Below are 17,826 nucleotides of genomic sequence, written 5' to 3' on the forward strand. Positions count from 1 at the left end.
CATACAGTATATAGAGGTGCAGTATATAATACATATAACATACAGTATATAGAGTTGCAGTATATAATACATATACCATATATACAGTATATAGAGGTGCAGTATATAATACATATAACATACATACAGTATATAGAGGTGCAGTATATAATACATATAACATACATACAGTATATAGAGGTGCAGTATATAATACATATAACATACATACAGTATATAGAGGTGCAGTATATACTACATATAACATACATACAGTATATAGAGGTGCAGTATATAATACATATAACATACATACAGTATATAGAGGTGCAGTATATAATACATATAACATACATACAGTATATATAGGTGCAGTATATAATACATATAACATACATACAGTATATAGAGGTGCAGTATATAATACATATAACGTACATACAGTATATAGAGGTGCAGTATATAATACATATAACATACATACAGTATATAGAGGTGCAGTATATAATACATATAACATACACACAGTATATAGAGGTGCAGTATATAACATATATAACATACATACAGTATATAGAGGTGCATTATATAATACATATAACTTACATACAGTATATAGAGGTGCAGTATATAATACATATAACATACATACAGTATATAGAGGTGCAGTATATAATACATACAACATACATACAGTATATAGAGGTGCAGTATATAATACATACAACATACATACAGTATATAGAGGTGCAGTATATAATACATATAACATACATACAGTATATAGAGGTGCAGTATATAATACATATAACATACATACAGTATATAGAGGTGCAGTATATAATACATATAACATACATACAGTATATAGAGGTGCAGTATATTATACATATAACATACATACAGTATATAGAGGTGCAGTATATAATACATATAACATACATACAGTATATAGAGGTGCAGTATATAATACATATAACATACATACAGTATATAGAGGTGCAGTATATAATACATATAACATGCATACAGTATATAGAGGTGCAGTATATTATACATATAACATACATACAGTATATAGAGGTGCAGTATATAATACATATAACATACATACAGTATATAGAGGTGCAGTATATAATACATATAACATACATGCAGTATATAGAGGTGCAGTATATAATACATATAACATACATACAGTATATAGAGGTGATATAATAAGTATCTCCTATCAGATGACACTCACCGGCTCCCGGCTCTTCTCTGCCTGTTCCTTAGTCCTGTAGACCAAATCCTTATCAGTCTCACTGACTTCTCCTTTCTGTTAGTTCCCTATTTTATATACTGAGGATGAGATTTCCACATAGATTCGGTTCCTTTTAGTAAAATTGGTTAAAAATAGTTTTCGTTAGAAGATACTTATGACTGCACAAATGAAGGAAAAGAATTACAAAAACGTATACAGTTCTTTGTAGATGTAACTACGGTCCGGTGTATATACTCTGTCTGTATCTCAGGGTTTCTCATACTGACTGGCTGAGTAAAAGGATCCATTGGATACAATGTTACACATCTGGTGGAGACGTCACCCATTAATTCCCTCTCTGTGTCAGTGGATTGTTACATTGCAATGTATTAAAATAATGGAAGCGTTACTAGGAGAGGCACATGACTGCACCACAGTAAATGTCACGTGATGGTACCCTTCAAGCCTTTCAGTAATTGGGCTTTTGACATTGGTCAGAGTTAGGGTTGAACCGATCTTGAGATTTCAGGATCGATTTTAACCCTGCTGTTCTGTTCGCATTTGCTATACACTTGTACTGTTCCCGGGTCAATATGACCCGACCTATTAATTCTTGATTTTTAGCTACTCTAATTGTTTTATTTGAATACTTTTTTCATTGAAATACTTTTTGTGAACATGTTTGATCATAAACAAAAGAAAAATTTAAATTCAAACTTTATTTTTTTATTTTTTTTCATAAAAAGGTTACACAGGCTTTTTGCAATTATCTTCGATTGTTGACATTCTGCACACAAATAATAAAGAAGCTTTACATTACTATTACTAAAACATGAAATTTATCTTTTTGAAAACAAATTTTGTAAATCAACAAATGAAAAATCATAAAAACTTCAACCATTTTAGAAAGAAAAAAGAAAAAACTGAACATGTTCATGCGTTTTTACATTGAGCACAATAATAAGACCCATGTCCTTTACACAGATCTTTTGAACATCCAGCACATGTCAGATTAGTCTTATTGTCTCAGGAAGATGGACAGAAGCTCCATCTCTTCCTTGTTTTGCTGGTGGCTGTGCTGGTGGAGGCCGTGGATGTGGAGTCTCTTTCTTCAGCATGCTGGACACTTTTTACAATGGCTGCTGCTCCCTCACTTCTGGGGGTCACTTTTCTGCTCTCAATATATGGCCTCACCAGGGATTCTCCCAATTCCTCAAGAAATAATCTTCTTTTATGCAGCTTATTCCGGTTCCAATCGGGGTCGATTTCTCTCCGTAAGACAAATGCATTGTATGCAGAAACGTCCAGTACGTTATAAAATAAAATCATTGGCCACCGATTGGTTTTGCGTTTGCATGTATATGTTGATATTACTTGGTCTAATTCAGGGGTCCTCAAACTTTTCAAACAGTGGGCCGGAGGCAGAGCAGGTCGCACAGACATCAGGAGCGGTGCCCTCCAATAGGTAACGTGAAGTGCACTCCATGGCCTGGCCCGAGCTCCCCAGGAGCTTCATTATAAATGCACGCCTGCCGGCGTTGTCAGCGGGGCCAGACAGAAGTGCTTGGCGGGCCACATGTGGCCCACGGGCCGCAGTTTGAGAACCCCTAGTCTAAAGTATCAACTGCTCCCTTTGTGGCATTATAATCAAAAATAATGTCAGGCTTTCTGTCTTCTCTATCACTTACGGCATTGTCATTGTGCATTGTGCTCATGAGAATTACCTGTTTGTTTGGTTTTTTTGGAACATAAGAAACAACAGTTGTATTTCCAGAAAAATAAAAAGTTGAACTGTACACCTCTCTCTTGCTAAGGAACCATACCCAGCATGGTAAGTTGTTTTTTCTTCAACATCTGGCCTAGTTGATAGGATGTAAAAAAGTTGTCACATGTGATATTTTGTCCTTTTAGTCCATGAGTCAAATCTAGAACAACACGCATACCCTGATTTTTTTCAGGTCTTTCAACAGGGGCTTTTCCTGTATACACTTGAACATTTAGAGCATATGAACTTTTTCTGTCACAAAGTGTCCAGATCTTGATGCCATATTTTGCTGACTTACTTGGTTTATATTGTCTGAATGGGCACCTACCTCGGAATGCCACCAGTTGCTCATCAACAGTTACATTTTCACCACTGTTATACAGTTTTGGTAGAATCTCTACCCATTGATTCCAAACATTTCTAATAGGGGCTAGTTTATCTTTAGCTCTTCTTTCCATTCTATCTGTTTTAGAATCAAACCGCAGTACTCTCGAAATGTCATGAAACCTTTCAAGACACATTGTAGCTCTAAATATGTGGCGACCGGTTTCGCAATTCCACAAACTTTTACCCTTTGAATGATACAACCAGTCCCCTCTCTCACAAACAGACTAGATAATTACTTGCTTATTGATAAGAACAGTGAAACCACCACCATTTGGAGATGAAGAACACATAAAAAAAACATAACTTTTGCAAACAGAAATAAACAGAGACCTGTAGAACAGTATAAAATGCTATCGGGTCATATTGACCCGAACAGTACAAGTGTAACAATCAGCGGGTAGCAAAAAGTAAACAAAAAAAAACAAAACAAAAACAAAAAAAAACTGTAGAGCTCCACAAATGAGGAAAAGTCAAGGAACCACTAGTTTCAAATCCTCATTTAAAAAAATCTGTAGGGTCTCAAAAATCATTTCGGGTTATATTGACCCGAACAGAACAGCAGGGTTAAAATCCGATTTCCGAGCATTTTCCAGCCGATCCCGATCCTGAAATTTGCTCGATCACCGATCGGGATCAGATCTTTTCCGATCCCGATCGCTCCACCCTAGTTTTTGGCATTGGTCCGAGTGTCATATGCTGGATTGACCTCTTTTCTGTGATGATCTCCTCTTATTCTGTCCTGGGAGGGCTGACAGGAAGTAGAAGGGCAAAGCCCCGCCCACTCCCCTTGGTCCCATTCATTTGTCCCCTCTTTTCTCTCCTTCTTTTCTCTTTCCCTCACTTTTTAATTTTCCAGTCCAGAAACATTGCAGCCTTCTTGTTCCTGCATTAGTAAATTATTTAATTCACTGCCTCGCTGTCAATTTCATTGACTCAGTTGATGTCATTGAATTCTTCCATAACCACCTCAGAAGTAGACCAAGCATTAGAAAGCTTGAAAATCAATAATTCCCCTGGTCCAGATGGGACTGAGGTGAATACTTCAAACTCTTTAAGCCTCTTCTCCTTCCACAACTAATGGAGGTGTTCGATCAAGCAATGACATAAAGCAAATTTCCCTCGGAGATGCTTTCCGCAGCTATAATAACTCCCCAAGTCTACGAAGGAGACCTCCTGTGCTTCAAATTACCGTCCTATATCGTTGGAACAGGGCGGGTGATCTCGCTGGTCACGGCTGCCCGTGCCGGTCAGATGCCTTCTCTGCTCCTTTCCTTGGATTCAGAGAAGACATTTCATAGAATACATTAAGAGTACCTTTTTGAAGTATTACAAAAGTTTGGCTTATCCGGCCCTATATTCACCACCATTTCTGATTCATACTCTACGCCAGGGGTGCTCACACTTTTTCGGAGTGTGAGCTACTTTGTTAGCTGACCAAGGCAAAAGATCTATTAGGGCGGGGCCGGGGCGGGCCTGTGGGTGGGGCGGGCCTATGGGCAGGACCATGCGGGCTTATGGGCGGGGCTGGAATGTCTGTGGCGGGACCGGGCATGTGGGTGGGGCCGAACGGATCGTGAGAGCAGGAGACAGCGGCGTTCTGTGGCCGCCCAGGGATCTCCGGTGTCTGTTTGCTCACAGCACAGGCTGAGAGTTATCTCTGGACACTGGCAGGCTGGGGCTGCGGCAGCCCCGCCTGGCAGTGTCAGGAGATGACTCTCAGCCTGCACTGTGAACAAGCAGACACCGGGGATCCCTGCATCCCGCGATCGACCCATACGTCCTTTGCGATCTACCAGTAGATCGCGATCGACGTATTGGGCACCCCTGCTCTACGCCATCTCCTCAGGTTCTAACCAATAGGGTGTTGGCTCTCCCCTTTTCCACCACAAATGGTACTCAGCAGAGGTATCCCCTACCCCCTAATCTTTTCATTAGTAATGGAACCCTTAGCTGTAGTTATTAGGATGCATGGGCTTGAGATTGGGATCACAGAATCAGACTATTCGTGGATGATATGATCCTATCACTCAAATGCTCGAATAGCACTCTCGGTTCTGTCAAATATATTATCTGACTTTGGAGCTGTGCTATATTATAAAGAGAATGAGTCTACATTAGGATTGAGCAATTGGGATCGGAAAAGATCGGATTCTGATCAGCGATCGAGCAAATTTCGCGATCAGGATCGGCTGGAAAATGATCGGAAATCAGATTTTCAAATCGATCCAGAAATCTCAAGATCGGATCAACCCTAGTCTAAATCTCAACTGTTGTGGATAAATATCCCGAGGACAGTTCTCCAATATAAGGCCACCCAGGAGTGAACCTAGCTTTTATGCCGCCTGAGGTGGACTACATAAAGCCCCCTCCCCAGACGTAGGGGGCGGAGCAAATGGGCGGGGCGGTGTCAGCAGGCAGAGAGCAGGCAGGGAGAGGACCTGCTCTCTGCCTGGGCGTGAGGGTAGGCCGGTGGAGCAGCACTGCGTCCACAGGGCCTCCCCAATCCACCGCTCACTTCCCGTGCCGGGCTGCCGAGACAGTGATGCTAAGCCATTCCAGGACAGCTTGTCCTGGACTGGCTTAGGTCAGCAAAAATGCCGCCCCCCCCCCCCGGGGGGGGGCCCGACATAGCGCCGCCTGAAGCGGTCGCTTTAGGTCGCCTCATGGGAGGTGCGGCGCTGAGGAGCCCTGATTCCATGCCATACTTGGGCATTAAGCTAACTGCTAACCCTAAGGATTTGGTAAAATTTTACTTCCCTGGGCTATTGTCCTTTCTACAGCAAGAACTCAGTGACCTAGCCAGGTTTGAGCATAGCTAGATGGGGAGAATAGTACTCTACGTAATGCTGGGCCACCCTATAATTCTTTACTATCTACCTACTCTGGAGATCGCTATCCCCTGTAACATCCAAGCGTAGCCATTCCATTTTGACAAAGCACATAGCTTACAGGGGAATAGGTGTCACTAATTTGTATTATTATCATACTGCTATCACACTGGGCCAAACTAAATATTGGCTCACCTCCAGCCATGGTACGTTGTGGCCTAGCATGGTTAACAGGTAATGACTGCGAAGGACCTTTTACTTTCTTTAAAGAGCTAGGACTATATGCCCCCCCCCCAAAAAAAAACAAAAAAAAAAAACAAAACACACACACACCCAGCAGTCATTGCCACCATGGTAGCTGGTAACTTACTCTGCTCTATCAATGATAGCTTGGGCACTCCTATAGCAATACTCATATATAAAACACCTCATATGTCCCTTGATACTTGGAGTAGGTGTGAAGTTCAGTCGGTTTCTCATTTATACCTACATGATGCCATGGCACTACTTGTCCTACTATGTCCTGCGCTGTACATAGCAATGTGTGCACTATTATGGTAAGAACTGAAACACTGAGAAATGTGGAAATGGCGAGTATAAAGGTCGGAGAAATCTCACCAAAGGGTTTGGCTTTATATGAGTTTTTTTCTTGTTTTCACAATGTTTTTGATCATTTAAAAGGGTTGTCCCATCTCAAAGATCCAATCTATACTAGTAGCTTATGTAAAGTGAAGACTTTTCCTAAATATACTATTCTGCTTTAGAAATGTTGCTTTGTTTGCCTGCTATGTGAACTTATTCATGCCATTGTTTACACAGTGTTACCCTAACCATGGACCTGTGAGATAGGACAAGTGACATCACTCACCGCTCTCACTGTTAGCTATAGGTCTGCCGGCAAGACAATCAGTTCAGCTAATTGCATCTTGCTGATAAAGCCTAGTCTGTTATCTCTGTATATCAACACACAGATAACACTGAGTCTGTTCTCTACAAGCATCTGCATATTATTTGATCTGCATAAGTATTGTGAAACTTCAGTGTCCAGTTCAGCAAGATGGGGGGAGGGGATAGAGGAAGTGATAGGAAGAGGCGACAGGCAAACTGCTGAAACAAGGGGCTGGAAAACCCCTTTAACCAAAGCTAATTGTGAATCAGAATTTTTTTCTAGAATTGACAATGCTATCACATGTTTTTAGCTCCTATGGTAAATTTCAGTCCATTTTCCACTGCAGATTTTTTTTTTTTAGAATTGTTTTTTAAAATCACATCCACGGTATATCCTGAGACGTTGTATTCTACTACAGCCAACTAGATCTTATATAGACAATGGAGAGATTTCTTAAATCTGGCTTTTCGTCCCCCAGTCTTAGTAAATACACCTGGATTTTAAGAAACATTAAGAAATTTAATTTTTTAAAGAATGTTTTTACATTTTTAATTCCTGACAGTTATGGCGGCTTCTACATACAAGCACAAACAAATTAAGAGAGTTTATTTAAACCTATTTTAATTATGAGATCAGTGGGGTCCAAGTCTTGTCAACTGTTTGATGGGTCATGAGCTCTGTGGTTTGCCTACCAAAGTAAATGGGAAAAATGTAATACCACACATAGCCACTAGGGACTGTGACAGCATTTTGTGAGAGTGAGCACTAAAGTGTAGGGTTGAGCCGATCTTGAGATTTCAGGATAGTTTTTAAAATCCGATTTTCGATCATTTTCCAACCGATCCCGATAGTGAAATTTGCTCGATTGCCGATCAGAATCCGATCTTTTCCGATCCCGATCGCTCAACCCTAGTCAATGCTTCTCTATGTCACTTTTAGGGATGGCTGATCTTTTTTCAGGATCATTTTTAAAATCCGATTTTCGATCATTTTCCATCCGATCCCGATCCTGATCGTAAAATTTGCTTGATCGCCGATCAGGATCCAATCTTTCCTAATTCTGATTGCTCAACCCTACTGAAGAGCACTTGCTCAAGTGTTGGCGCCTTTCTAATAATGGATGGGTCTGGGGTGCCTAGAGTTGTATGTGCACTGATCTAATATCGATAGTCTATCTTATTCCATCATCAATTTTATTTGGCTGTTAAAAACTGTCAATGAAATAGATATTAGAGAATGAGATACAGTGTTGACCAAAAGTATTGGCACCCCTGCAATTCTTCAATTGCTTCCAGAAAATGATTGCAATCACAAATTCTTTGGTATTATTATCTTCATTTAATTTGTCTTCAATGGAAAACCACAGAAAGAATTGTCAAAAAGCCAAATTGGATATAATTCCACAGCAAACATAAAAAGGGGGTGGACAAAAGTATTGGCACTGTTTGAAAAATCATATGATGCTTCTCTAATTTGTGTAATTAACAGCACCTGTTACTTACCTGAGGCACCTAACAGGTGGTGGCAATAACTAAATCACACTTGCAGCCAGTTGAAATGGATTAAAGTTGACTCCACCTCTGTCCTGTGTCCTTGTGTGACCACATTGAGCATGGAGAAAAGAAAGAAGACCAAAGAACTGTCTGAGGACTTGAGAAGCAAAATTGTGAGGAAGCATGAGCAATCTCAAGGCTACAAGTCCATCTCCAAAGACCTGAATGTTCCTGTGTCTACCGTGTGCAGTGTCATCAAGAAGTGTAAAGCCCATGGCACTGTGGCTAACCTCCCTAGATGTGGACGGAAAAGAAACATTGACGAGAGATTTCACCGCAAGATTGTGCGGATGGTGGATAAAGAACCTCGACTAACATCCAAACAAGTCCAAGCTGCCCTGCAGTCCGAGGGTACAACAGTGTCACCCCATACTATCCAGCGTCAGCGTCTGAATGAGAAGGGACTGTATGGTAGGAGACCCAGGAAAACCCCACTTCTTACCCACAGACAGAAGCCAGGCTGGAGTTTGCCAAAACTCACCTGAGAAAGCCAAAACCGTTCTGGAAGAATGTTCTCTGGTCAGATGAGACAAAAGTAGGAAAAGGCCTCAACATAGAGATTACAGGAAAAAAAAGAGGCCTTCAAAGAAGACGGTCCCTACAGTCAGACATGGCGGAGGTCCCTGATGTTTTGGGGTTGCTTTGCTGCCTCTGGCACTGGACTGCTTGACCGTGTGCATGGCATTATGAATAGAGATGAGCAAACGCTGTTCAATCAAATAGGTATTCGATCGAATATCATGGCGTTCGACATATTCTTCACAATCGAATACAAGGCCGCGTATGCAGTAAAAATTTGTGTCCCCTCCCACCTTCCCTGGTGCGTTTTTTGCACCAATAACTGTGCAGAGGAGGTGGGACAGGAACTACGACTATGGAGGCAGTGAAAAATTTTTAAAAAACCCATTGGCTGCAGAAAACATGTGACCTCCCATTTATAAGAACGGCCGCCACCCTATTCGTTTCATTTCAGTGTTGGAGTGATAGGGAGAGTGTGGTGTCAGACTGTCAGTGCGATACAGGGCTTTGGTAAGGCAGGAATTGTCAATAATAACAGCTCAGAGCTCAATAATCGCTAGCTAGAAAATCATACAGCGTAGCAGCAGGGGACGTGGGCAATGATGTGGACGTGCATACCCAGCTGGGTGTGTAGTCCACAGTCCAGGTACTGTGGAGGGGATGCCACCAATGTCCTTCGTCATCATGAGCAGGGGACGTGGGCTAGGATGTGGATACCCAGCTGTATATCCACTCCACAGTCCAGGTACTGGAGAGGGGCTGCCAGCAGCAGCAGGGGACATGGGTGAGGACGTGGATAGCCAGCTGGGTATCCACTCCAGAGTCCAGGTACTGGAGAGATTCAGTCAGCAAACAATTTACTCTTCCTCCTCATCCTCCTCCTCCAACCCCAGCCCCTAATTCTGCATGTGATATATATATATATATTTCCATTATCTCCCTCCCCCCCCCCCAGGGGGTTGCAACTCGATTTTTTTAGGGCTCACCACAAGGGCCAATAAATGAAACACTGCTGCTGCATGGCTCTAGTCACCAAAAGGGCATAAATCTCTGCTTTTTAAAGGCTCAACTCACCCAAAGGGCCAACAAATCTCTGCTGGTGAAGGCTGAACTAAGTTAAAGGGCCTAAAACTCTGCAGGTAGAGGCTGAAGTCACCTGAAGGGCCTCAATCTCTGCTGGAGCTCAGCTCATTTATTTAACGATTATAACTTTCAAAACTTCAAGATCGATTTTCCGAAAAATAAGTTGTGTGGAGATAGAAGCCTTCTGAATTCACACAGCGCATCTTCACATTACAGAAACTTTTTTCTTATTTATCATTTATTTAATTGTTAATAAAAAAAAATCACATTTTATTTGCCTCTATTTAGATTTTTAACAGTTTTAACCCTTTCCCGCCGGTGGCATTTTTTTGATTTTCGTTTTTTGTTTTTGACTCCCCTCGTTCTAAACCCCATAACTTTTTTATTTCTCCGCTCTCAGAGCCATATGAGGTCTTAATCTTTGCGGAACAAATTTTTCTTCATGATGCTGCCATTAATTATTCTATATAATGTACTGGGAAGCTGGAAAAAAATCAGAATGGGGTGGATTTGAAGAAAAAATGCATTTCTGCGACTTTCTTACGGGCTTTGGTTTTGCGGCATTCACTGTGCAGCCAAAATGACATGTCCCCTGTATTCTGTGTTTCGGTATGGTTTCAGGAATACCAAATTTATATGGTTTTATTTACATTTTAACCCCTTAGAAAAAATCCGAAACTGTGTTAAAAAAATTTTTTTCTGAAAGTTGCCATATTCCGACAGCTGTAACTTTTTTTATACGTCTCTGTACGGGGATGCATAGGGTGTCTTTTTTTTGCAGGGCCGGGTGTACTTTATAGTTCTACCATTTTTCGGGAAATGCTATTGCTTTAATCACTTTTTATTCAAATTTTTATCAGAATCAAAACAGTGAAAAAACGGCGATTTGTCACTTTTGACTATTTTTCCCGATGCAGCGTTTACCATTGCATTTATTAGACCCCCTAGGGGTCTTGAACCCCAGGGGGTCTGATCACTAATGCAATGCATTACAATGTGAATGCATAGCAAAGTACCGGCACTTCTATTGCAGGTTATGTAGCATAGCTTGCTATAGAAGCAATGTAATGACAAGCCGGGGAGCCTTCACAAGGCTCCCGACTGTCATAGTAATGTGACGCCGGCCCTGGAGCTTACTCCGGGTGCCGGCGATCACCAAGAAAATGGCGCCTCAGTCAGCTTTGACCTAGTGGCCGGAAGAGTTAATGACTCCAATCTGTCTGGGGACCGATCGGAGACATTAACGCTGGTTGTCTACTGCGTAAAGCAGTAGACACCTGGCGGCTATGGCGGCCGCCCGGCTCCTGGGAGGTTGCCATAGTTAAACACCCGGCATGCGTACTATTAGGGTGCATTCACACAGAGTAACGTGCTGCGTGATGTGGCACGTATACGGCGTGTGAGACTTTGTGCGCCGTAAAAGCTCCCATTGATTTCAATGGGAGCCTGGATCGTATACGCTGCCGTGATTTTAAAATAACGCGGCGTATACGAGACTAACTCCCATTGAAATCAATGGGAGCATATACGGCGCGCAAAGTCTCACACGCCGTATACATGCCACATCACGCGGCACGTTACTCCGTGTAAGTGCACCCTTACAGCGGATGTCGGGAAAGGATTAATAAAAGTTAAAGATAGAGAAATAGATACAGAACAGAATAATTGTTCTTATTAGAGATGAGCGAACACTAAAATGTTCGAGGTTCGAAATTCGATTCGAACAGCCGCTCACTGTTCGAGTATTCGAATAGGTTTCGAACCCCATTATAGTCTATGGGGAACATATACTCGTTAAGGGGGAAACCCAAATCCGTGTCTGGAGGGTCACCAAGTCCACTATGACACCCCAGGAAATGATACCAACACCCTGGAATGACACTGGGACAGCAGGGGAAGCATGTCTGGGGGCATAAAAGTCACTTTATTTCATGGAAATCCCTGTCAGTTTGCGATTTTCGCAAGCTAACTTTTCCCCATAGAAATGCATTGGCCAGCGCTGATTGGCCAGAGTACGGAATTCGACCAATCAGTGCTGGCTCTGCTGGAGGAGGCGGAGTCTAAGATCGCTCCACACCAGTCTCCATTCAGGTCCGACCTTAGACTCCGCCTCCTCCGGCAGAGCCAGCGCTGATTGGCCGAATGCTGGCCAATGCATTCCTATGCGAATGCAGAGACTTAGCAGTGCTGAGCCAGTTCTGCTCAACTACACATCTGATGCACACTCAGCTCTGCTACATCTGATGCACACTCGGCTCTGCTACATCAGATGATGTACATCTGATGTAGCAGAGCCGAGGGTGCACTAGAACCCCTGTGCAAACTCAGCTCACACTAATAGAATGCATTGGCCAGCGCTGATTGGCCAGAGTATGGAATTCAACCAATCAGCGCTGAGGAGGCGGAGTCTAAGGTCGGACCTGAATGGAGACTGGTGTGGAGCGACCTTAGACTCCGCCTCCTCCAGCAGAGCCAGCGCTGATTGGTCGAGTTCCGTACTCTGGCCAATCAGCACTGGCTAATGCATTGTATTGGCGTGATGAAGCAGTGCTGAATGTGTGTGCTTAGCACACACATTCAGCTCTACTTCATCGGGCTAATAGAATGCATTGGCCAATCAGAGCTGGCCAATGCATTCTATTAGCGTGAGCTGAGTTTGCACAGGGGTTCTAGTGCACCCTCGGCTCTGCTACATCAGATGTACATCATCTGATGTAGCAGAGCTGAGTGTGCATCAGATGTAGCAGAGCCGAGTGTGCATCTGATGTGTAGTTGAGCAGAACTGGCTCAGCACTGCTAAGTCTGCATTCGCATAGGAATGCATTGGCCAGCCTTCAGCCAATCAGCGCTGGCTCTGCCGGAGGAGGCGGAGTCTAAGGTCGGACCTGAATGGAGACTGGTGTGGAGCGATCTTAGACTCCGCCTCCTCCAGCAGAGCCAGCGCTGATTGGTCGAGTTCCGTACTCTGGCCAATCAGCGCTGGCCAATGCATTCCTATTGGAAAAAGTTTATGTCACAAAAATCACAATTACACACCCGATAGAGCCCCAAAAAGTTATTTTTAATAACATTCCCCCCTAAATAAAGGTTATCCCTAGCTATCCCTGCCTGTACAGCTATCCCTGTCTCATAGTCACAAAGTTCACATTCTCATATGACCCGGATTTGAAATCCACTATTCATCTAAAATGGAGGTCACCTGATTTTGGCAGCCAATGACTTTTTCCGATTTTTTTCGATGCCTCCGGTGTCGTAGTTCCTGTCCCACCTCCCCTGCGCTGTTATTGGTGCAAAAAAAAGGGCCAGGGAGGGTGGGAGGGGAATCAAATTTTTTTGGAGTTTGCCACGTGATGTTCGATTCGAATCGAACACATCGAACAGCCTGATATCCGATCGAACATGTGTTCCATAGAACGCTGTTCGCTCATCTCTAGTTCTTATTTCTTATTTATTTCATCATTAATAACACATTGCCCAAATTACGTAGAAAAATAATCCTAAAATATTTGTCTGTATATAGAATATGAACAGTTTGCTTTTTATACAAATACATACAATGATACATTACAGCCACTGGTAAAACACTTAGATACATTTTATAGATTTTAATGCTATTTTGTAAACCATAATGTTGTATAGATATACTGGATACAATATAACAGGTATATAATATATAATGTATTGTTTGGGCTATAAGGCTAAGGCCTCGCGTAGAGGGCGGCAGAAAAAAATCATTATGGGAAAAACTGCTGAGGAAACGCATCACAGAAAGTCCACAGAGGTTTGTATTGTCTTCTATTTGTAGATCACGTGTGTCAGGAAAGTGAAGTCACTGAGTCCTGATGGGGAAGGTTTATCGTCTATTTTTAGTTCTTATTTTCTGGGATCTCATGATGCATACTGTTATAACTTTTCAACTATAAGAGTCTTCCATAACCTGCAAAATAGTCTGATAAATTACAGATTTATATTGACAATTTTATTTTGAATAAACTCCAATGAGACTTCAATAATAATGAGACGACTCTGATGACCTTCTCGAAAGCAAAAAAAAGCGATACAATTAGCAGAAAATTGCTGTTTATTTGCATCATGTGGCCTCAGCCTTTAACAAGTTGTCTCATGGGTAAAAGGGAAAAAGAGGTGAAATATATATTTTGGATCTCTAGTGAGAGTTACTGTATCTCTAGATCCCCTGTTTTTCTGTTCGGCTCCTCAGGATGATCACTTAATGCATGTTCAATCCTGGCGGGGATAGATCTGAAGAAAATGTGTCTAAAATCTTGGCCCATAAAAACATAAATGATGGGATTGATACAACTGTTAAGGTAAGGCAGATTGTTAGAAATGATATCTATTGTCTTAAACAGAATGTAATTTGCATAACCCCGGAGCAGTAGTGGTTGGATGGAGATTGGAAACCAACAGATGAAGAAACATAATATAACAGCGGTGATGATCCTGTAGGGTCTCTGAGATCTCTGGGGTCTCTTACTTCTTCTAAGTTTGAGGACAATGATCAAATAACTGGTCAAGATGATGAGAAAAGGGATCACAAACATTATAACTAATCTGATCAGGTGGATGTTCTCTAATATATTTTGTGTAAACAAGGAGTCATTGTAATCCCCAGAGATCAGACACCATCCGCATATGTAACAAACCAAACTAGTTATGAGCAAACTCAGCCCCCAGATGCCTCCTGCAGTGATCCTCACTAGTCTACGTGTCCGGTGAACTTTAGCCCAAAATGGCCACATGACGGATACACAGCGGTCAATACTCATGGCTGTCAGGAGAAAAACACTGGCGCTCATGTTTAGTGTGATCATAATAATGTCCAATAAACAGAAAAGATCTACATTTGGGATAATTAAGAAAATGCGACGATAAAATGTAAAGCGCAGAGAAAGACCAGCACAGAATAAGAAGTCCGCTATGGCCAGGTGGAGGAACCACACGGCACTGATTGTCTTCTTCATCCTGAATCCGGCAATCCAGATGACTAATCCATTACCGATAATCCCAAGGACGAAAATGATGATGCTTATTGTAAGTGATATCTTCTCTAAGATGTTCTGATAATATTCATAAGTAATGTCATAGTCTAAGTAAAAATACCTTAGAAGACATAACAGGGTAGAGGTTAGGCTCCTGAAGAATATGTGAAACTTGATACATTGTAAACATCTACATAAAATAAGATATTCCTTTAATAGTCCCACAATGGGGAAATTTCAGTGATACAGTTTCATAGATGATACAGTAGTATATAACAAGAGAGAAACACATACAAGCTCATGGTAGATAGAGAAACACTAGGAATCAGCAACTAAAAAGAAAGAAACACAGACACACTGCAACAAGTCCTGCAAAATCTCTTGTTTCTGTCCCTCCACCCCTCACCAGACTCTGTCACCCTCCAGGCTCCTTTCATATATACTGCCCTCATATCCCGGTAATCCAGCTTCTCCTCAGCTCCTGACCAGACACCATCTTGGCTTTTCTATTTCTGTTTCTCATTGCTTTGCTGATCCCTTGTACAACAGACACCACTGGCACCTAAAGATCTCACTGACTCCTGGTTTGTCTCATTTCAACAGGAAATACTGTATAGCGCCACTTACTGGTCTAGATTTAAAGAAAACTACAAGGAATCTTGGAGGGTCAGATACAGATGTGAATGGAGCCCAACCAGGATTTATACTAAATAATAAAGGATCAGGAAAGTAAACCTACCAGGTGTTGTCATCTTGTGTTGTGTTACGTGAGGTCTGGTTATAATCAGCCGGATCCATTGTAACTAATAATAATAATAATAATAATAATAATAATAATAATAATAATAAATTAAATAATTAATTAATTAATAATAAGATATATAACATACACACAGTCTATAGATGTGCAGTATATAATACATATAACATACATACAGTATATAGAGGTGCAGTATATAATACATATAACATACATACAGTATATAGAGGTGCAGTATATAATACATATAACATACATACAGTATATAGAGGTGCAGTATATAATACATATAACATACATACAGTATATAGAGGTGCAGTATATAATACATATAACATACATACAGTATATAGAGGTGCAGTATATAATACATATAACATACATACAGTATATAGAGGTGCAGTATATAATACATATAACATACATACAGTATATAGAGGTGATATAATAGGTATCTCCTATCAGATGACACTCACTGGCTCCCGGCTCTTCTCTGTCTGTTCCTTAGTCCTGTAGACCAAATCCTTATCAGTCTCACTGACTTCTCCTTTCCCTTACTTCCCCATTCTATATATTGAGAATGAGATTTCCCCATAAATTCTGTTCATATTACTAAAATTGGTCAAAAATTGTGTTTTTAGAGGATACGTAAAATTATCTAGAATGTTGCGACAGACGAGCTGTAGATTAGTCAGCGGATCAATCAGTGACATCAGAGATATTTGGTTCTGTGCACACAATAGAGAGAAGAGGATGTTGTTATATAGTTGGTTATTTGATATAGGATATACTAGAATAATAATAATAATAATCTTATTTCTCTAGCACTGTACATATCAATGTGTGCTCTATTATGGTAAGAACTGAGGAGAAATGTGAACATTTCTGTCCCCACTATTAAACTTTATTAAAAAGGAGTGAGAACAAATGAGTGCAGGTATTAGTGGATGATAATTCACTGTTTTTAACTGTAAAAGGCTTGTTGTGTTCCACCTTGTACATACAGGTATGAGTAATGAGCAGCAGTATAGCGGCCATGAGCGCTGCAATTTGTAGTAAGATTCTTGCTGTTAATAACAGTGCAACCACCCCAAATTCTTCTTTGATCTCCTCCCTTTAATTTACTTTCACTAGCAATTCTCTTTCTGTAACATCTCTGCCTGTTCAGGTCACTGCACCACCCTCTGCTCGCTTGCGGCGGTGCAGGAGGTATGTGCAGTTTAGTTCCTTGCTTAGCGTTTTTGGTTGCACTGAGTGAACACGGCTCTGGTTCTGTGATTGTATTTGCACCACACCTGTCTTCTGCCCTTGTCTGCCTCAGTCCATGAAGTAGTTAAATTTGCTCTTGCCCTGTGATTGACAGCCTGCCTTCCTGTCGGGTCCAGGGTGGGTTCATCCTCCCCTATTTAGTCTTGGCTCACATTCACACTGGTGCCTGTTATTGCCTCGTCCTTGCTGGCTTTCTCTTGCTGTTATTTTACTTGTATTCTTAATCCTGACCTTGGCTTTTCCTATTGACTATTGTTTTGGACTTCGATTTGGCACTGCATTGCTCGACTGTTACCGAACCCTGGCTAGCTGACCTCCTTTTGTTGGGGTTTGTCTTGTCTGCGTTTTGTGTGTCACATATATAGTAAGGGATCGTCTCCAAGTTGCCGCCTATTACATAGCCTGGCAAGAGCAAGGGGAAGTGGCCCTTCCTCCAGGGTTCTCCAGCAACTACTGGGGAATTGTCATCTAAGCAATTCCCTAACACTTTCTCTGAATTTCTATTTGTTTTCTATCACTGTCTCGAGCTCCTGCTGATGTCTGTCTCT

General features: G+C 41.5%; 1 protein-coding gene across 1 annotated transcript; it reads right to left on the bottom strand.

Moving 5' to 3' along the window:
* Window positions 1–14,424: 14,424 nt before the first annotated feature.
* On the bottom strand, window positions 14,425–16,047 carry LOC142209201 (formyl peptide receptor 2-like). The gene is made up of 2 exons (XM_075278131.1): window positions 15,989–16,047; window positions 14,425–15,370 (listed from the first exon to the last, which is right to left on the bottom strand). Exons 1-2 carry the CDS (start codon window positions 16,045–16,047, stop codon window positions 14,425–14,427), a joined length of 1,005 nt encoding a protein of 334 aa, XP_075134232.1.
* Between the last annotated feature and the right edge of the window lie 1,779 nt (window positions 16,048–17,826).

The sequence above is a fragment of the Leptodactylus fuscus genome, chromosome 6, assembly GCF_031893055.1.
Source record: "Leptodactylus fuscus isolate aLepFus1 chromosome 6, aLepFus1.hap2, whole genome shotgun sequence".
NCBI lineage: Eukaryota > Metazoa > Chordata > Amphibia > Anura > Leptodactylidae > Leptodactylus > Leptodactylus fuscus.

Excerpts from the sequence above, each read along its gene's own strand:
- LOC142209201 (XM_075278131.1), bottom strand. The coding sequence starts at position 16,047 with ATGGATCCGGCTGATTATAACCAGACCTCACGTAACACAACACAAGAT. Across the intron at positions 15,371-15,988 it reads ACACAAGATGACAACACCTG|GTATTTTTACTTAGACTATG; the intron begins GTAGGTTTACTT and ends ATGTCTTCTAAG.